The sequence below is a fragment of the Pogoniulus pusillus genome, chromosome 36 (assembly GCF_015220805.1).
Source record: "Pogoniulus pusillus isolate bPogPus1 chromosome 36, bPogPus1.pri, whole genome shotgun sequence".
NCBI classification, from domain to species: Eukaryota; Metazoa; Chordata; class Aves; order Piciformes; family Lybiidae; genus Pogoniulus; species Pogoniulus pusillus.
Genome location: NC_087299.1, coordinates 6,954,101 through 6,974,684, shown reverse-complemented (window position 1 = coordinate 6,974,684; position 20,584 = coordinate 6,954,101). Strand labels below are relative to the sequence as shown.

Sequence of the window (20,584 nt, the reverse complement as noted above, 5' to 3'; positions counted from 1 at the left end):
CATCATCCTCATAGCCCTCTGCTCCAGCAGTTCCCTGTCCCTTTCAAGTGGGGATCCAGACAGAACCTTCCAGGCTGCAATTCCAGGTTGCTTTTCCACCTTCCTGCTCCTAGCTTTGGCACCGCAGAGGTTACTGCCTGCTGGGACGGATGCAGATTGCTGCGGTTGCTGCTGTCATGAATTGGCTATTTCCTGCCTGAGAGAAGCCAAGCTCAGGCCAAACCTACTGAAGTCTCTCCTACAGAAAACCACCCACTGGAGGGAGAGAGCAACAGCTTCTCTGGGGTTCACGAGGAGGAAAGGGACAGAGCAGGCTATTTCCTCACTCCATTCTGCACAGCCTGCAGGCAGCCCAGAGCTTAGCTGCTCCAAAGAGGTGCTGAGGGGCAGCTGTGTCAACACTCTGGCCCAGCAGGAGCTGATTTTTTCACTAGGTTCTCCTAAGCAGTGCTCTTCACTGCCACAGCTCTGCTGGGTATTGGCTCTCAACACAAGAAGCATCCCTCAGCTGCCCACTGTAGCACATGCAGCTGTCCAGCCTGGCCACAAACCCTGCTCACACAAAGCAGCTTCAGCCATGCAAAGGAGAGGAACCTCCCAGCACCCACACAAGCAGTTTGGCTTCCTGGAGCCCTGCACCTGCCGTGCCCATCACACATCAGGGAGAGGAAAGGCTGCCAGGGAGAAGAAAGACTTGCCAGAGCCCTCTCTATTTCAGATATGGAATACATGGTGGCAGGGAATAGATCTTTTTCATCTCTATTTCAGGTGTGAAATCCTGGTGGCCCAGGTGGAAAACAGCCCTGGCCAAAAGCAGTGCAGGGGGCACGAGATGAATCTGGTGGTGGGAAACAATAATGGGCAAACCATGCCCACCTAGAAGGTTCCTCTTCCTTAGCTCTTTCAGGTTTGGGTTGGTTGTTTTTTTTGCTGTTGTTTTCCAGGCAGCACTGAAAGACCTCCCAATAAATCTGAGTTGAAGAGCACCAGTTGAGAAAAGCTAAGTACCAGATGGGGAAGAAGGTCCTGGTGCCAAAAGCTTCTATTGCTGTTTTGAGAACCATCAACCCTGGGCAGCAGGAGTGGAATTGGCCACTTCTGTCCCCTCTGCTCTGCCTTGGTGAGGTTGTAGCTGGCATATGGTGTCCAATTCTGGGCCACTCAACTCAAGAAGGATGTCAGGGGACTGCTTGAAAGAGTCAGGCTCAGAGCCACAAAAATGCAGAAGGCAGTGGAGCATCTCCCTGCGAGGACAGGCTGAGGGAGCTGGGGCTGGGAGCAGAGGAGCCAGAGGGCTGCCTTCATTCCTGATGCTAAAGACATGCAGGGTGAGTGCCAAGAGGATGGAGCCAGGCACTGCCCAGGTGACAGGACAAGGGGCAAGCTGGAGCAGAGGAGGTGCCATGGGAACAGAAGGAAAAGGTTTGTCACTGTGAGAGTGCTGGAGCCCAGGAGCAGGCTGCCCAGAGAGGCTGTGGAGTCTCCTTCTCTGGAGAGATTCAAAACCAACCTGGATGTGTCCCTGTGTGACCTGCCCTGGCAGGGGGGTTGGACTGGATGATCTCTGGAGGTCCCTTCCAACCACTCTGTGGTTCTGTGATTTTCACAGCTACAAATCCATGCAATGCATTAAAAATTAAAGTCAGGACTAATGTTCTGCTGACACAAAGGCACAAATCACACTCCACATGCTTATTACCAACAACCTCTTTAGATCTTCTTCAAGTACAGGTCCCAGACTACTCCACCATGCTCAAAGGGAAGGAGAAACTATTTCCCTATGAGCAGAGGCAAGGACAATTCCTAGAGCTGCAAAGCAGTAAGGAATGTGACAGCCTAGGAATGAAGAGTGTTAATTGCCAGGCACAGTGGCAAGGGTGGCAAGGATGCTGCAAAGCCAAACCATAAAGAGAGCTGGAGCTTTGCATGGCAACAGAGAAGGCAGATCAGGGTTAATGGGCACTGACACCATTTATCTCCTAGTGGGAATTGCTCAAACAAGCCCTGTCAGGCTGTGCTCAGCCTGTGATGACTCTCAGAGAGCTAAATGTGCACCCATATTCACTGCCCCTTTCTAAGCAAGGTCTGAGGTGGACATGGAGGAGCCTTCAAAGCTGCCTGCTGATGGAAAAGAGCAACACAGCCACCTGACTTACCACAGGCCAGGCTTTCCCTAGGAGCCTTCCTTTGGTTGCAAAGCTTTTCACATTAAAATAGATCCTTCTGCTGCAATGAATCCCTTAAGCAAGGCTGAAATAATCCAGCTTGCAGCAAGAGCTGTGAACTGACTGGACAAAAGTGAATCCCAGGCCCAGCAAGAGGGCTGTCAAGAGAAGGCAGTCATTATCCCAGCGATGCAAGGAGCTGCAGACCTCTTGCAGACCCAGCATTACAATGTTTGGTCCTTAGCCATACATGCTAAAGCCTCTGATTTGCCTTCTCTGGAGAGCATGTTCAGAATGAGAAGCTGAGGGCCAGGCCAGATGGTTTTCTGCTTTGTTTCATTCCACTGGAGTCCACTGTCACCACCAGGCTGTGCTGCAGCCACCAACTTAGCACGCCTAGAGAATGAGGATGGCAGAGTTCTGACACCCTTTGTGCTAGGAATGCATAAAACAACATCATGGCAGCTGCTAACAACACCCCTGGGACAACTCTTTTCCAGAGTGAACTCCACAAAACCAGTAAGACAGAGTCACAGATTGCATCAGGTTGGCAGGGACCCCCAGAGGTCACTTTGGCCTCCCTCCCTGCACTCAGCAGGGACATCTCCAACTAAATCACAGAATCAGTCAGGGTTGGAAGGGAGCACAAGGAGCAGCCAGTTCCAACCCCCCTGCCATGCCCAGGGACACCCTACCCTAGAGCAGGCTGCACACAGCCTCAGCCAGCCTGGCCTCAAACATCTCCAGCCATGGGGCCTCAACCACCTCCCTGGGCAACCCATTCCAGCCTCTCACCACTCTCCTGCTCAACAACTTCCTCCTCCCCTCCAGCCTCACTCTCCCCACCTCCAGCTTTGCTCCATTCCCCCCACTCCTGGCACTCCCTGACAGCCTAAAAAGTCCCTCCCCAGCTTTTTTGTAGCCCACTTCAGATCCTGCAAGGCCACAAGAATGTCACCTGGGAGCCTCCTCTGCTCCAGACTCAACAGCCCCAACTCTTTCAGTCTGTCCTCATAGCAGAGGCTGCCCAGAGCCACATCCAGTCTGATCTTGAACATCTCCAGGGATGAGGCTTCAACCACATCCCTGTGCAACCTGTTCCAGTGCTTCCCCACCCTTGCTGTGCAGAAATTCCTCCTGATGTTTAACCTAATTCCACTCTGCTGCAGTTTCAAACCATTATCTCTGGAACAACTCATTTCCAGCAAAAAGAAAGGTGAAGCCCACAAACCCTATAGTGGCAGTCACTGCAGTTGTCTAAGCTAAGCTATACCATGAGGGTGCTGGTACACTGCAGCAGGTTGCTCAGGGAGGTGGTTGAGTCCCCATCCCTAGAGATACTCAAGGTGAGGCTGGGGCTCTGGGCAACCTGCTCTAGTGGAAGATGTCCCTGCTGAGTGCAGAGGGGGCTGGACTGGATGACTTTTGGAGGTCTCTTCCAACCCAGACCATTCTGTGATCCCACACCCAAAAGCCCCTGAAGCAGAGAGGAGTGCTCAGGGACTGTTATCTGGAGGCTGCTCTTTGCAGGAATTCCTCCATTCCTTCCCACCTTGGATCTCCACGGAAAACACCACCTGGCAAAGGCACTGGAGCATGGATTAATTAAGGTGAATGTCCAGCTATAGAATCGTAGAACCAAGCAGGCTGAAAGAGAGCTCCAAGCTCAGCCAGCCCAACCTAGCACCCAGCCCTGCCCAAACAACCAGACCATGGCACTAAGTGCCCCAGCCAGCCTTGGCTGCAACACCTCCAGGCACACAGACTCCACCACCTCCCTGGGCAGCCCATTCCAATGCCAATCACTCTCTCTGACAACAACTTCCTAACAACATCCAGCCTCAACCTGCCCTGGCACAGCTTGAGGCTGTGTCCCCTTCTTCTGTTGCTGGCTGCCTGGCAGCAGAGCCCAACCCCACCTGGCTACAGCCTCCCTGCAGGCAGCTGCAGACAGCAATCAGCTCTGCCCTGAGCCTCCTCTGCTGCAGGCTGCACACCCCCAGCTCCCTCAGCCTCTCCTCACAGGGCTGTGCTCCAGGCCCCTCCCCAGCCTTGCTGCCCTTCTCCAAACACCTTCCAGCACCTCAACAGCTCTCTTGAATTGAGGAGATGGCATCTTAAGAGGGTTTGGATCAGCTGAAGGCACTGATCAGCTCTGTAGCTTGCCCATGAGCACCTTGGCCATACAGAAAGGAGGAGCTGACAGCAGCAGGCAAGCACAAACATCTCCTCCTAAACTGATCAGTGCACACCTCTGTGCCTCGGTGTCCTCCTCTCAGCACTGCTCTCCTAACAGCTCAAATTGCTCTGCCTGCAGCATTTGCCTTGAGACATCTCTGCAGCTTATTGATTCCTGTTGTCTGGCATCTTTGGGTGGCACTGGATTAAAACACCTCCCTGTTGCTGGAAAGAAGTCAGCTTCAGATTCCTGGGATACATCTCAAAGCCATTAATAGGAACCAGTTACCAAAACAGAGGAATTGCCCAGGAAACCAAGGCAGATTCATTATTGTATTTTTCCAGACTGATGTCTGAAGATTATTTTCCCAAGATAAAAGAAAGAGAAAATATGCATTTTAGTGATTTTCTTCCACAACATCAAGTCCAAAAAGCTGGAGTCAGAGGGGGAAGGAAAAGCCAAGAGGATTTATCATTTATCAGAGAGTGGTTTGAGTTGGAAGAGACCTTCAAGATCATCCAGTTCCAACCCCCCTGCCATAGGCAGGGACACCTCCCACTAGACTAAGCTGTTCAAGGCCTCTCCCAACCTGGTCTTGAACACTTCCAGGCTTAGAGTCTCCACAACTTCTTTGGGCAACCTGATCCAGTGTCTCACCAAGCTGATGAGGACGAGCTTCTTAATGTCTAATTGGAATCCAGCTTCTTCCAGTTTGGAACCATTGCCCCACAGATGCCACAGGAACAGAAAACACAATCCTCAGAGGCCCAGGCCAAAATCTGAGCTCCAAAACTTGAGGTTATTGGATATAAAGTATTGATCTTAAATCAAATCTCTCAAGGCCAATCTCTCTCTCCCCCAATCTCTCTCTCTCCCCCCCAGTCTCTCTCTCACCCAATCTCTCTCTCTCTCTCCCACAATCTCTCTCTCTTTCTCCCCCCAAATATCTCTCTCTCTCCCCTCCAGTCTCCCTCCCCCCCAATCTCTCTCTCTCTCCCCCCCAATCTCTCTTTCCCCCTCAGTCTCTCTCTCTCCCCCAATCTCTCTCTCCCAAGTCACATCTCTCAAGACAAATATCTTAAACTCATGGCTGCAAACTTTTAAGGCCAGGCTGAATGTGGCTCTGAGCAACCTGATCTAGTGTGAGGTGTCCCTGCCCATTGCAGGGAGGTTGGAGCTGGCTGATCCTTGGGGTCCCTTCCAGCCCTGACAATTCTGACTCTGATCTTAAGCCCAAGATCTATCTAAAATTCAACATCTCAAGCCCAATACCTCAGGGTCCAGTATCTTAAGCCAAATACTTCAAGCCCAATCTCTTAGGTACAAATCAAAGTCTCTAATAAGGGAAAGCTTGAAAGTCACAACTACACAAATCTTTTTTGGCTGACAAAGATGTCACTTTAGGCAGCTTGTTTCACATCAAATGCCTTTCAAACCTGCTTTCTCCTGCTCCCTCGTTGATGGTTGCAAGGGTTTACTTTTTACACTGGCAGTAGCACACTTGTGTTTATTTGTCCCACACAAGCAGGCTTTATACACAGCACAGGCAGCTTCTGGGAGGAAAAGTTTGTAGTCTAAACAGAGAGGAGCAGGAGGGAGCCATAGAACACAAAAGGAAATGACTCACCCAAATCCACACAGCAGAGCAGTGGCAGAGTTAGGAAGAGAGCCCAGAGTAGCTGCACGGCAGCCTGGTAGCACCTTGCTGCCCAGACTGTGCTGCCTCTGTCCTCACAGAGAGCCTGGGAAGCCCTGGCACTGAGTGAAGACTCACTGTGCACACAAGACTGACAAGGAAGCAGGCTGAAGGGCAGGTAGACAAAACCTTTTCTGTCTGTCAGCCCTGGAAAGCTGCAGTGAGACAGGAAACTCAGACATGTGTCCAGAACCCTGATTATTCACTTTGCACCAGCCTGCTGCATCCTCCTTGCCTCTCAGAGTCTCCCACTAGCCTGATTCCCTAGGGTAAACAAGAGGCATTGCTACCTGCTGTTTCCCTTCAGGAGACCACAGGAGAAAATTATGGGGGTGTTAACTGTAATTTAAGAGCTGAAGTACTTCTCTCCAGTCTGTCCCAGCAGCCAGCACTGAAGGAAGAAGACAAAATCCAAGCAAAAGCAGGTAGGAGCTCAAACTCCCTGCAGGTGGGAGCTCAAACTCCCTGCAGGTGGGAGCTCAAACTCCCTGCATGAAAGAGGATGTTCCTGAGGGGCTGGAGGAATATGCAAATCCAGAGTGGGAGTTCCCATCAATCCCAACTTCAGGAGCTGCCTCTCTTCATCCATATGCATCTAGTAATCTCCCTGTAAGGTTCCCAGCAGCAGCCAGCAACTGAGAGTTGCTAGGAAGCAGAGGAATTCCTGTCAAGCCACCACTTGCAGCTGAGTGTCCTCAAAGCTTCTGGATCTGCACAAATGATCTCCCCCAACGCCCTCCCCGAATTAACTTCTGAGTACCAAGTGCCTGAGACAGGAGTGCATCCAACCTGTGACACAGGACTGACTCACTCCCACGAGAGCTGTGGTTCTTAGCTCCTGCAGATCCACACCAAAGCCACCAGGCTCCTCCTCAGGGGCAGATGTCCACTGCTGGTCCAATCTGGCAGAAGGTTGACAGCACTGAGATTCAGGAGGAAATGACTGAGGGATCAAGTCACTGCTTTCAACTTTTACTCAGCCAGTGTGTTTGTCACAAGAGAAGGCAACAGCTCTCAACTGTGACAGTTCCACCTGGCTGCTGCTCAGCCACTTTCTACACTCCAGAAAATAAAAGGCACCAGAGAGGCAGAGCTGGATCCCAGCTGTACAGAAGAGGCCTGCACTTTGCACATCTCATTTTGGACCTCAAGGCAGTTTACATGGAAGTTGCTCATCCTACACAAGGTTCTGAGGAAGGGAGAGAAGTGGTCCAAGAGCCACTGAAGAACATGATCCAGAAATCCTGCATCACTCCAGCACTCCTCCCACTCATTCACATGCTCCTTGAGCATGCCAAGCAGGCTGACCCTGACCACAGCACAGCCAGGAGCTCACTGCTTCCACTCTCACCACAGCAGAACCAGACGACCATGATGGGACACACATCAGCCCAAGGCTGGCAGGGTCACAGAGCTAACAGAATCACAGAATCAAGCAGGCTGGCAGAGAGCTCCAAGCTCAGCCAGCCCAACCTAGCACCCAGCCCTGCCCAAACAACCAGACCATGGCACTAAGTGCCCCAGCCAGGCTTGGCTTCAACACCTCCAGGCACAGCCACTCCACCACCTCCCTGGCCAGCCCATTCCAATGCCAATCACTCTCTCTGACAACAACTTCCTAACAACATCCAGCCTCAACTTGCCCTGGCACAACTTGAGGCTGTGTCCCCTTCTTCTGTTGCTGGCTGCCTGGCAGCAGAGTCCAACCCCACCTGGCTACAGCCTCCCTGCAGGCAGCAATGAGCTCTGCCCTGAGCCTCCTCTGCTGCAGGCTGCACACCCCCAGCTCCCTAAGCCTCTCCTCACAGGGCTGTGCTCCAGGCCCCTCCACAGCCTTGCTGCCCTTCTCTCAACACCTTCCAGCACCTCAACACCTCTCTTGAATTGAGGACTTGCAGCACTTCCAGGCCCTGACTGCAAGACATCACCAAGAGCACTCTGCTTCTGCTGTCCATCAGAGAGAGGAACACCAGAGAACCACAGGTTGTCCAGGGAGACTGTGGCTGTGGAGGTGTTCAAGGCCAGGCTGGATGAGGCCTGGAGCAATCTGAGCTAGTGGGAGGTGTCTCTGCCTATAGCAAGGAGGTTGGAACTGGCTGATCTTTAAGGTCCCTTCCAACTCAAACCATTCTGTGATTCTATGGATCTATGAGCAGCCTCGGGCACAGAAACCACCTTGAGAAGGGAAAAAACCCAAAACCCAACAAATAAACTCAAAAAATAATCCAGCAAAGCTCTTGTAGAGCTCCCACTGAGAGCTGGGGAGCAGCCCCACCACACCGATGCAGCAATGGATACTCCTCCCTCAGCACAGGGCAGAAGTGTTCAGGTTACCCTTAGCCAAGCTCTCCCTTCTGCTCCCCAGGAATCACTCAAGGAGATGTTTCAGCCAAGGCACAGACATCACAATTGTTATTTTCTCCTCCCTTTCTTTTCCCAGTCCTAGGTTTTTGCATAAATGACTCCTGAGAGAAAAGTCTTTCCTGTCTAACCAAGGGCTACAAACCAGCATCCATCCTTTGGGGAAGGGAAGAGGGATCAGAAAGTAGGCCACACTTAGCTGTGTCCTACCTCCCCACAGGCCTACAGCAGAAGTTCTGGCAGATGGCAGGATGCCAGTGCTAACACAGCCCATTCCCTGCTCACAAAGACACAGACTGCTCTGGAGAACACCCAGTGAGAGCCAGGCAAAGCAGAAGCAAAGATCAGCTGCAGCAGCACCTTCTGGGCAGTAACTGAAACAGTATGAGTGGTCAGGGAAGCCAAATGAGGGCCAGCTAAGCCTTGGTGAGCAGGCAGAGATCCTGCCTTCAGGATGTACCTGCTGATTCTGCTGCTGAACAGACTCCAGCTGGCAGTTCCAAAAGGGACTTGCTGCTTTGTCAGGAGAGGAAACAGCTCTGACTCAAGAGCACCCAGGGACGGGTGCTGGTGAGTAACAGTGCTGCTGTTTACACACACTCAGGCTGCTGACTCTAACTCTTGGAGTATCTTCTACCATTTTTTCACCCTTGGCATCTTCTTCTCTGACTGCTCATCCCTCAAGATTAACCAATTGCTCACCAGCTGGTGATCAAGCTCACCCTGCCATCAGCTGCTCATTCCCTTCAAATAAACCTGACAAATTCCAAGCTCTTACTTATTTACCTGCTGTGCCCTCTCCTTGCTCAGGACTTCACAGCCTGGTCTTAACACCATCACTTCATGAGCAGTTATTGGTGTCTGGAGTGCTCACATCTGCTGAGAAGAGGCCCCAGGAGTGTTTTGTCCAGACCTAGACATGCCAAAGGCAATGACACTTTGTCAGCACAAGGTCTGTCTGAGCAGCACCAAGTCCTGTTCATTGAACAAGTGAAGAAATCCATTTCAGACCAAGATTTCAGAGGTATTTTGCTGCTTTCAACAAAACTGAGCCCACATTTCCTAAAGCAACAAGGCACAAAGAGCAACATGATCCCACTGCCCTTCCAACCTCCTCCTTCTCCTCATTACTTTGAAATGCAGCAGCCAATTTCAGCCCATGTGAAGAGACAACTCTCACAGCTGGCACAAGTTTTGTGTCCAGTTCTGGGCTCCTGAATTGAAGAGAGCTGTTGAGGTGCTGGAAGGTGTTTGGAGAAGGGCAGCAAGGCTGGGGAGGGGCCTGGAGCACAGCCCTGTGAGGAGAGGCTGAGGGAGCTGGGGGTGTGCAGCCTGCAGCAGAGGAGGCTCAGGGCAGAGCTCATTGCTGTCTGCAGCTGCCTGCAGGGAGGCTGTAGCCAGGTGGGGTTGGGCTCTGCTGCCAGGCAGCCAGCAACAGAAGAAGGGGACACAGCCTCAAGCTGTGCCAGGGCAGGTTCAGGCTGGATGTTGTTAGGAAGTTGTTGTCAGAGAGAGTGATTGGCATTGGAATGGGCTGCCCAGGGAGGTGGTGGAGCTGCTGACCCCTGAGGTGTTGAAGCCAAGCCTGGCTGGGGCACTTAGTGCCATGGTCTGGTTGGTTGGGCAGGGCTGGGTGCTAGGTTGGGCTGGCTGAGCTTGGAGCTCTCTTCCAACCTGCTTGATTCTTTGATTCTAAGGAGGAAAGCTGCATGCATGGAGCAAGGTTGAAAAATTCAGCCTTATTCCAGGGAGCTGACACAAAAGTGAGGCATCAAATGGTCTTCTACAGCCTCTTGACTCACAGAACAACTGATTTCAGTTTTGTTTCTCTGTCTTACAGGGAAAGGCAAGCATGAAAGGGTACTTCCATGGCAAAAGCAGCAGGCTGTGTTTGCTTAAAGCTAGCTTAGACACCTACAAGAGCTACAGGTATTGATGTTTTTCCTTTTCCAATGTAAAAATCAGCAGGAAAAAAACCCAAACCCAACCTCATTTTTCAAACCCATTCCACTTGTGCAAATGCAATGCTCCAGGTTAAGCACAGAGTGCTGTTGGTTTTGGAGAGCAAACTGCCCAGGCTCAGCCCAAATGAACCCAAACCAGAATGTTTTCAGTCAGCCCAGCAATGCCAACAGCAGGACAGCATGACTGGTGAACAGAAAAGATGTAATTCTAGTCATCCACAGGTGCTGTTTGCAAAACTCAGTCAGCTGGGCTCAGCCAGCCCTTCAGCTAGTGCAAACAAGCATGGTTTGTTCACTTTGGAATCCCTGGCCTAGGGCTTGCAGCCACTGAAGTGGAGTTGCCTTCTTATTTTGAGTCAGAGCTACTGGAATCACAGAAACATTCAGGTTGGAAAAGCCTCTCAGGATCACCAAATCCAACCCAGAGCCCTAAACCATAGCCCCAAGCACCACATCCAAACCATCCTTAACTACATCCAAGCTTGGCAACTCCACCACCTCCCTGGGCAGCTCATTCCAATGCCTGATCAATCTTGCTGGGCAAAAAGCTTTCCTAATATCCAATCTAAACCCACCCAGTGCCAGCTTGAGGCCATTCCCCTCTTGTTCTATCACTATTTACCTGTGAGAAGAGACCATAGAATAGTTTAGGTTGGAAGGAATTTCAAAGCTCAGCCAATTCCAACCCTCTGCCATAGGCAGGGACACCTTCCACTGGAACAGGTTGCTCAAGGCCTCATCCAGCCTGGACTTCAACACCTCCAGGGAGGTTGTGGAGCACAGAAGCACCCAATGTGATCAAAGATCACATTGGGTGCTTCTGTGCTCCACAACCTCCCTGGGCAACCTGTGCCAGTGTCTCACCACCCTCTCTGCAAAGAGCTTCTTAACATCCAGTTTCAATCTCCCCTCTGCCACTTCAAACCCATTCCTCCTCATCCTGTCATTACCAGACCTTATCAATATTCCCTCCCCAGCCCTCCTGGAGCCCCCTTCAGATACTGCAAGGCCACTCCAAGGTCTCCTCCAAGCCTTCTCTTCTCCAGGCTGCAGAGCCCCAACTCTCTCTGCCTATCCTCATAGCAGAGCTGCTGCAGCCCTCTGAGCATCAGCCCACCAGCCAATGCTCAGCCCAGGTAACATTCTGAACAGCTTTCCAAGTGGAATGGTGCCATTTAACGTGGGGATTAGCTCATCAGAGTCAAAACAGAGCTTGGCTCTGCTCAGGAGCTGTTTATTGGGCAGCAGCAGTAGAGTAACACAAGGAGCAAGGTCCTGTTAGCCCCTCAAGGTGTGATTTGCACACCACATGCTCATAACCAAATCCCTGATGTGGGCTAAGATGTATGAAGATTGGTTTGGGGTTTTCTAAACAGTTCCCACAAGAGAGACACAAAAGAACTTGGGCTGCCAGTGCCAGGTTTATGGTATGTAGAGAAATCCTCCCTGCAGGAGAGAAGGAATCACCCTCTGATGTAAAAAAAACCCAAACAAACAACTCCAAACCACACCACACAACCAAAACCTCAAACAGATTAGTTCACAAACCCCAAATAAACAAAGGTTCCCCTCACCCCCTAAAAAAACCCAACCCACCACTGCCACAAAACCTCCCCACTCCAGAAGAGCAAGTCTGGGGCAGACTCCCTGTGAGGAGCCAATGTAACAGGAGAAGATAAGAAGGTAGTTTTAGATTGGATAGGAGGAAGAAATTCTTTCCAATGAAGGTGGGGAGACACTGAGCAGGCTGCCCAGGGAGGTTGTGGAGCACAGAAGACACTGAGCAGGCTGCTCAGGGAGGTTGTGGAGCACAGAAGACACTGAGCAGGCTGCCCAGGGAGGTTGTGGAGCACAGAAGACATGGAGAAGGCTGCTCAGGGAGGTTGTGGAGCACAGAAGACACTGAGCAGGCTGCTCAGGGAGGTTGTGGAGCACAGAAGACACTGAGCAGGCTGCCCAGGGAGGTTGTGGAGCACAGAAGACACTGAGCAGGCTGCCCAGGGAAGTTGTGGAGCACAGAAGACACTGAGCAGGCTGCCCAGGGAGGTTGTGGAGCACAGAAGACACTGAGCAGGCTGCCCAGGGAGGTTGTGGAGCACAGAAGACACTGAGCAGGCTGCCCAGGGAGGTTGTGGAGCACAGAAGACACTGAGCAGGCTGCCCAGGGAGGTTGTGGAGCACAGAAGACACTGAGCAGGCTGCCCAGGGAGGTTGTGGAGCACAGAAGACACTGAGCAGGCTGCCCAGGGAGGTTGTGGAGCACAGAAGACACTGAGCAGGCTGCCTCAACATCTCTCTTGAATGGAGGACCCCAGGACCAAACACAGCACTCAAGGTGTGGCCTGAGCAGTGCTGAGCACAGGGCCAGAAGAACCTCCCTTGTCCTGCTGGTCACACTGCTGCTGAGCCAGCCCAGGATGCCACTGGCTCTGCTGCCCACCTGAGCACACTGCTGGACATGTCCTTTTCCAGTGACAAACTAATTCCATGGAACTCTCTCCTATTCACAGCTCCTTTCTTGCTCCCACAGCCCCACAGAGCATGCAGGTGGGTTGGTAAGCAGGGGGATTGCAGAGGAAGAGTAACTCACAACAAAGCTCTGTGATGAGCAGGTTAGACACTCCTGCTCCCCCTACAGCTTTTGCCTCTCTGGCAAAGGGAATTTAAAGCTCCAGAAAAATAAGACTCACAGAATCATAGAATCAAGCAGGTTGGAAGAGATCTCTATGCTCATCCAGTCCAACCCAGCACCCAGCCCTATCCAAGCAACAAGACCATGGCACTAAGTCAGAATGACTCAGGCTGGAAGGGAGCTCAGAGATTATCTGCTCCAACCTCCCTGCCACGGGTAGGGACACCTTAGCTGCTCAAGGCCTCATCCAGCCTGGCCTGGGACACCTCCAGGGAGGGAGCATTAATCCATTTTTAAATGTGAGTAGACACTTTCCTTAACCTACCCCCATGAAGACCCAGCCAGCTCCTACTTTAATGGCCAAGGAGTACCAGAGGCTTTGAATTTACTGCCATCTAGTGACACCAGAGCACAGCCAGCAAGGGAGCTCCACACATCAGCTTTTTCTGCCCTTTAGTAAAGTAAGTTTAGTTAGAAGTGAAGCTCCCATTAGTCAGGTAACAAGGCAGGCATTTTCAGGGTACCTTCCCTGGATGCTGCAGAATAAGCCTCAGAGAGCTTATTTTTCCCTCTCCTTTCTCCCAGAGTTCACTCCACCCCTTCCAGAACACAGACTGGGAGAGCTAAATCACACAGAAGAGAAGTCAGCTGCCTCAAACAGGAAAATCAAAAGCAGGACTCAAACCAGAACCCATCCACCAAGTCCTCTGTCAGGGTTTAAAGAGCTCTTCATGGCTCTCATCAGCCAAATAAAAGCAGCTGATTAGAGCAGGACTGTCTGGGGCACAAAGCAGGTTTTGTAGTTTATGGTTCACAGAGCAGAGAATTGTTTAGGCTGGAAAAGATCTTCAAGGTCAAGTCCAAGCACTAAGCCAACACTACCAGGTCTGCCTCTAGCCCACAGTCCTCAGCACCACACCTAGGTGGGTTTTACATCCCTCCAGAGTTTCAATCACCTCCCCTGGGCAGCCTGTTCCAGTCCTTGAGAACCCTCTCAGTTGAGAGATTTCTTCTAATGCCCAACCTAAAGGAGAACCACCCTGGATCTGCTGGACACACTCAATTAGCACAAACCACAACAACTGATCCTGGCTTCTAAGGATGCTTGTGCGATTCCTAAGGCTCAGGCACACCAAGACTGCAGAGAAGTGAAAATTAAAGCATTTGCTGACACATCTAATGGAATCCTGCTCCAGAACTGTGACTAAACACCAGCCCTTCTACAGCAAGGCCAGCAAATAATGTGGTTTGGACAAGACTGTTTCCAAATGCTGCTGCCTCAGAATCATAGAATCAAGCAGGTTGGAAGAGAGCTCCAAGCTCAGCCAGTCCAACCTAGCACCCAGCCCTGCCCAACCAACCAGACCATGGCACTAAGTGCCCCAGCCAGGCTTGGCTTCAACACCTCCAGGCACATAGACTTCACCACCTCCCTGGGCAGCTCATTCCAATGCCAATCACTCTCCCTACAGCTCTTCCACTTCTCCTGCAGCCTCTGTGTGCTTGCACTGCCTGGTGTGAAGAGGCTGTGCAGCTGAGGAGACATTTAGCAACTCTGCAGTTTGCACTTCAGGACACTTCAAGGCTACAGAGATCTATTCCTACTTGTGTGTCTTGTGTCCAAGCAGAGGAATTCTGTCACTCACCCACCCCTACCCTCCCATCTAACCCCTTTATACCTCAGTCTGAACTTAAATAGCAGCTGCAGGAATTCAGCTGCAGTCTGAGACATCTCTGCTCAGACACACAGCTTGGGGCAGCAGCAGAGGAGTGACCACAGCAGTGCCAAGAGCTCACACCTCTCTTTAGGAGGAGGAAAAAACCCCCCCTGCTGCCAGGTTTGTCCTCAGAAAAACACTCACCATGGCTTAAAAGCTTCCTCCTACTCATCTCATGGTCCTCAGAAAAAGGCTAAATGTAATCCCACGTACTTAAATATTGCTTTAATGACAACTCAGTACAGGTGTGTTTATCTCTTGGAACTTTTCAGGAATATCTTGGGTGTTTGCCATCCTGAGGGAGGAGCTTTCAAACCAGCTCTTCTCCAGATGCGCTCCAAATCCTTCTCAAATTTGATCTGAAACAGAGAAGAAAGAAGAAAAGAAAAGAAAATAGTAACACAGCTCAGGAGCAACACTCAAGTGTTCAGCCACTGCTTAGGAACCCTAAGGAGAACCTGGGTAAAAGCTTTTCATCAGGCAGATTGTTCTAAGGGTCAAAACAGGAGAGGTAAAATGCAGAGGAATCCTGGCAGCAGCATTTTATCAGCCCTGTGAGAGGAAAAGAGTAACATAGCTCAGGAACAACACTCAAGTGTTCAGCCACTGCTTAGGAACTCTAAGGAGAACCTGGATAAAAGCTTTTCATTAGGCAGCTTGTTCCAAGGGTCAAAACAGGTTAAAATAGGAGAGGTAAAATGCAGAGAGATCTTGGCAGCAGCATTTTATCAGCCCTGGGTGAGGAAAGGAGTAACATAGCTCAGGAGCAACACTCAAGTGTTCAGCCACTGCTTAGGAACCCTAAGGAGAACCTGGTTAAAAGCTTTTCATTAGGCAGCTTGTTCCAAGGGTCAAAACAGGAGAGGTAAAATGCAGAGGGATCTTGGCAGCAGCATTTTATCAGCCCTGGGTGAGTGAAACTGAGAAGATGTAAGATGAAACTAAGAAAATTAAGAGGGTGTCCTCATCATAAAAGTGCCCAATAGTGCTTCCTAAAAGATCTGAAGAAATGGGATTAAAGTTTCCATGTAGACAAGGTGAAAATGAACAGAGTGAACTAAAGTGTATCACAGCAAACCCAACTGGCTAGTGAAAGGCAGCATTGAATGAGAGCACCTACAGCTTGAAGGAAGGGCCCTCACCCTTTCTATTAAGGGAAGCAGAAGGCTTCTAAATAGAAAAAGGCAACAGGAAGCACCTGAGGATGTTGGCAAGACAGGAAAGAAGTGAATATTAAAGCAGTGTCCCTGACATCACAGACAGGTATGGGTAGAAGAGACCTCTGAAGACTGAGTCTAACCCCCTGCCAAGGCAGGTTTCAGAGGAACACATGCAGGTGGGTTCTGAAGGACTCCAGAGACTCCACCAGCTCTCTGAGCAGCCTGCTCCAGTGCCCCCCTCCCAGTAAAGAAGCTCCTCCTCACGTGTAGATGGAACTCCCTGCGTTCAAGCTGGTCCTGTCGCTGGGGCCCACTGAAAAGAGTCTGGCCCCATCTTCCTGACACCCCACTTAAAAACCATCACCCAGCAGCCAAGCAGAGCCCAGTTAGAGAAGCAGTCCCACCTATGCCAAGCAGTCTCCTCTGCCCTGAGCTCACCTGACGCCGCTTCTTGCGCCCTTCCTTTATCCTCCTGCGTACGAACTTCCTCCGCTTCAGCAGCTTCTTGTACTTGTGCCGATTCATCTTCCTCCTGCGGATCTTCAGGACGTTCTTGCACTGCACCGTGCTGCTGACTGCTCCTTCTCCTTCCCCCACAGCACCTCCCTCAGCAGATGGGGGGCAGCTGTAAGTCTGGGGAGGTTCATCACTCACTTCCTCCTGAGCGTTCAGGACTTCTGCTTTCGGCAGGGAGTACCTGACCGTCAGCCAGCTCTCCAAGGGGCTGATGGAGAGCTTCCTGGGGATCAGCATCTCCTCCAGCTCAGGGTCCAGAGCATGCCACTGCTGAGGCTGGGCTCCATTCGTGTTAGGGGGCTGGGTGCTATAGTGTGCAGTCACAGAGTGATGGCAAAGCAAGGAAGACACTGACCGTGGCAAAAGGCAGCCTATGGGAAGAGAAGCATTTCAGTGGAGAGGGAGAACTGAGGCCTTGAGCAACCTGCTCTAGCAGGAGGTATCCCTGCCTATGGTAGGGGGTTGGAACTGGCTGAGCTTTGAGGTCTCTTGCAACCTAAACCATTGTATTGTGAGGGTAGCCACTGCTGGTTAGTCTTGTCTTACTCTTTCAATTTCAGGACTCTGCATGAGTAAGGCACAAAGCACTTTCAGTGCTTCAGATCCCTGATTTCACTGACAGGAGTGGGGAAGCTGCCAGCAGCTGACTCTTGAGAAGAACCCTCCCAGTGAAAGGTGAGTTTGTTCTTTCACAAAGAAATCCTTGCAGGTGGAAAAAAAACACCCAGGAAATCATAGAATCATGGAATTGATTCTGTGACCTGGCAGACAGTGCCTTGAGAACAGCTCTGCCCAGCTCTCAAACCACCAGGCAGCTGTGGCCACAAGAATCCAATAAAGGAAGATTATACTGATAGGTTCATAGAATGGTTGGGTTGGAAAGGAGCTTGGAGATCATCTAGTTCCAACCCCCTGACATGGGCAGAGACACTTCCCACCAGACCAGGCCTCATCCAACCTGGTCCTTAACACCTCCAGAGAGGTTGTGGATCACAGAATCACAGCATGTCCTGAACACCTCCAGGCAGGAGGTATCCACAACCTTTCTGTTCCACTGTCAGCAATTTCTCCCCAACCTCCAGTCTGTATCTGCCCTCCTGAAGCTTCAACCCATTCCCTCCCACCCTATCATTACAAGCACGGAAGTCTCTCCGAATTTGAGTTGCTTAATTTGAATGCTGCTCTCACATCACCTGCTAAAAGCACACAACACAACACTTCACTGTGTCACCTGTGCCCATGGAATGCTTAGGAACTCTCCCAGCACTGAGACTTGCTGCTGCTAAGGAATCTGCTCCTAAGCCTAACAGAGGTCAAACCAGAGCTACACTGAGGGAAACAGAGGCACAGAAACATGCAACAACCACCACATAACCAGCAGCCTCACCCCTACTGTGCTGTTTGCTGGGAAGGGACTTCCTGGCAGATGAATAGAATCATAGAACCAAGCAGGTTGGAAGAGAGCTCCAAGCTCATCCAGTCCAACCTAGCACCCAGCCATATCCAGTCAACACGACCATGGCACTGAGTGCCTCAGCCAGGCTTGGCTTGAACACCTCCAGGGACAGTGACTCCACCACCTCCCTGGGCAGCCCATTCCAATGCCAATCACTCTCTCTGACAACAACTTCCTAAGAACATCCAGCCTAGACCTCCCCTGGCACAGCTTGAGCCTCTGTCCCCTTCTTCTGTTGCTAGGTGCCTGGGAGAAGAGGCCACCCCCCACCTGGCTACAGCCTCCCTGCAGGCAGTTGTAGACAGCAATGAGCTCTGCCCTGAGCTTCCTCTGCTGCAGGCTGCACACCCCCAGCTCCCTCAGCCTCTCCTCACAGGGCTCTGCTCCAGGCCCCTCCCCAGCCTTGCTGCCCTTCTCTGGACACCTTCCAGCACCTTAACAGCTCTCTGCAATTCAGGAGCCCAGAACTGGATACAGCACTCAAGCTGAGGCCTGAGCAGTGCTGAGCACAGGGGCACAAGAACCTCCCTTGTCCTGCTGCCCACACTGCTCCTGAGCCAGCCCAGGATGCCATTGGCTCTGCTGCCCACCTGGGCACTGCTGCCTCCTCTGCAGCTCCTCTCTCCCACCACCCCCAGCTCCCTCTCTGCCTGGCTGCTCTCAGCCACTCTGCCCCCAGCCTGTAGTGCTGCTTGGGGTTGTTGTGGCCAAAGTGTAGAACCCTGCACTTGGCCTTGTTCAGTCTCATCCCCTTGGCCTCTGCCCACCCATGCAGCCTGGCCAGGTCCCTCTTCAGGGCTCTCCTACCCTCCAACAGCTCCACATCTGCTCCTGGCTTGGTGTCATCTGCAAACTCACTGCTGCTGGACTCCATCCCCTGGTCCCCAGCAAGAGGCACACACAAAAGCAGCTCACACACCACCTCCTTACCTGTGAATCGTGAGGCCTTCAGCACCTGGGAAGTCAGCCGTGTCATTAACATACTGGTGCCCTCTGTCCCCTGCCAGAGCCAGTGAGGCCTGTCAAAACACGAACATTTATGCACCGGGGCCGAGGTGCCGTAAGCAGCCTAAGGCCCCGAGCGATGTGCTCCTTGCTCTGCCCAGAGGCCGCAGCGCTCCGCCGCAGGGGCCTGGCCCACAAGCACCGATGCAGCTGCCTGCCAGCAGCTATGAACGACGCTCCTGGGCCCGAAAGCACGGCAGCTCCAGCGGCACACAGCTGCCCGGCTCCGCGCAGCCCCGGGCCCACAGCGGACACCCGGCGGCAGGGAAGCCTCCGCCCGCGCTCCGCCTCGGCAAGAACCGCGCGGCCCAACCGAAGGCTGCCAGCGACGCGGGCCGGGCCGCGGCCCCGCGCAGGGCAGGCAGGAAGCCTCTCTCCGCGCAGCCCGGCCAGACACCGCCCCCGCCCCCGCCCCGCTCCGCTCCCAAGGCAGGCAGCTACCGAACGCCCCTCACACAGCCCCGGCGGCCATCACTTACCGCCCCGACCCGGATCTTCCGGCAACGGCAGGCGGCAGCGGCAGGCGGCGCCTCTCAGTGGCGCCCTCCGGTGGCGCCCTCCGGTGGCGCTCCTTGGTGGCGCACGCCTGTGGCGCTTTTCGGTGGCGCCCTCTGGTGGCGCTCCTTGATGGCGCACGCCTGTGGCGCTTTTCGGTGGCGCCCTCCGGTGGCGCTCCTCGGTTGTGCACTCCTGTGGCGCTCTTCTGTGGCGCCCTCCGGTGGCGCTCCTCGGTTGTGCACTCCTGTGGCGCTCTTCTGTGGCGCCCTCCGGTGGCGCTCCTTGGTGGCGCACGCCTGTGGCGCTTTTCGGTGGCGCCCTCTGGTGGCGCTCCTTGATGGCGCACGCCTGTGGCGCTTTTCGGTGGCGCCCTCCGGTGGCGCTCCTCGGTGCTGCACTCCTGTGGCGCTCTTCGGTGGCGCCCTCCGGTGGCGCTCCTCGGTTGTGCACTCCTGTGGCGCTCTTCTGTGGCGCCCTCCGGTGGCGCTCCTCGGTGGTGCACTTCTGTGGCGCTCTTCGGTGGCGCCCTCCGGTGGCGCTCCTCGGTTGTGCACTACTGTGGCGCTCTTCAGTGGCGCCCTCCGGTGGCGCTCCTTGGTGGCACACTCTGGTGCCCTTTTCCGGGGCGCTCTCCCGTGGCACCCGTTCCATGAAGCGTGGCCAGGACGCGGCGTGGGGCTGCTGTGGCCGCACCCTGCGGCCGCCACGGGGGTCTCGGTTTCTCTCACCTTCGGCAGCTGACTGCCGCTGCCCCGGGCCGGGGTGCTCATCCCGACCCGGCTTTCCCCTGCCCCGCAGGGCTGAGCCAGAGGAGGGCTCCCTTTGCCCGCCGTTCGGAGAGGTGCAGATGCTCGCTGGCAGCGCTGGCAGCCGGAGGCAGGAGGAGTATGAGGAAGGTGCTGGAGCGTGGCAGTGCCACAGGCTGGGTCAGCCCTGGCACGGCTTGATTGCGCTGCCCGCCTCGGCCCGGTAGCACAAGAGGGTGAGGTAGGGGAGCAGGGCTCCTGGGCTGTGTCTTGCTGCAGTGACCTCGTGTTGTGTTGCAGTATCCAGGACAGGAACGCTGGCGAGGCTCCGTTCCCAGAGCTGTCTCCTCTCCTGCTCGCTCCCATCGCAATCACGGAACAAGAACCGTTCCCACCGGCACTCCCCGCAGCAGGCTGCAGAGGGCTTGTGAAGGCAACATCTGCAGGGGGGTGTCAGGAAGATAGGGACAGATCTTGGAGGTCTCTTC

At 53.2% G+C, this 20,584-nt stretch overlaps 2 protein-coding genes across 6 annotated transcripts in view; both read right to left on the bottom strand.

Annotated features, from left to right (window-relative positions):
- Positions 1-14,946, bottom strand: part of MXRA8 (matrix remodeling associated 8) — a 45,666-nt gene extending 30,720 nt beyond the window's left edge. For 2 of the 3 annotated variants that reach the window (XM_064172112.1, XM_064172115.1), the window contains exon 1: positions 9,188-9,272. The gene's annotated coding sequence lies outside the window, so the exon portion shown is untranslated. Of the gene's footprint in view, positions 1-9,187; positions 9,273-14,859 lie in introns of those variants that run through there. The other variant, XM_064172113.1, reaches the window with a different exon arrangement.
- AURKAIP1 (aurora kinase A interacting protein 1) lies at positions 14,926-19,429 on the bottom strand. Of its 3 annotated transcripts, none has more exons than XM_064172117.1 (4): positions 19,332-19,429; positions 18,778-18,866; positions 16,314-16,762; positions 14,926-15,074 (listed from the first exon to the last, which is right to left on the bottom strand). In XM_064172117.1, exons 2-4 carry the CDS (start codon positions 18,827-18,829, stop codon positions 14,967-14,969), a joined length of 609 nt encoding a protein of 202 aa, XP_064028187.1. In that variant the 5' UTR covers positions 18,830-18,866; positions 19,332-19,429; the 3' UTR covers positions 14,926-14,966. The 3 variants fall into 3 exon arrangements, with proteins under 3 accessions (XP_064028187.1, XP_064028186.1, XP_064028189.1); XM_064172116.1 differs by lacking the exon at positions 19,332-19,429 and adding an exon at positions 19,308-19,327; XM_064172119.1 differs by lacking the exon at positions 19,332-19,429 and adding an exon at positions 19,294-19,312.
- Between the last annotated feature and the right edge of the window lie 1,155 nt (positions 19,430-20,584).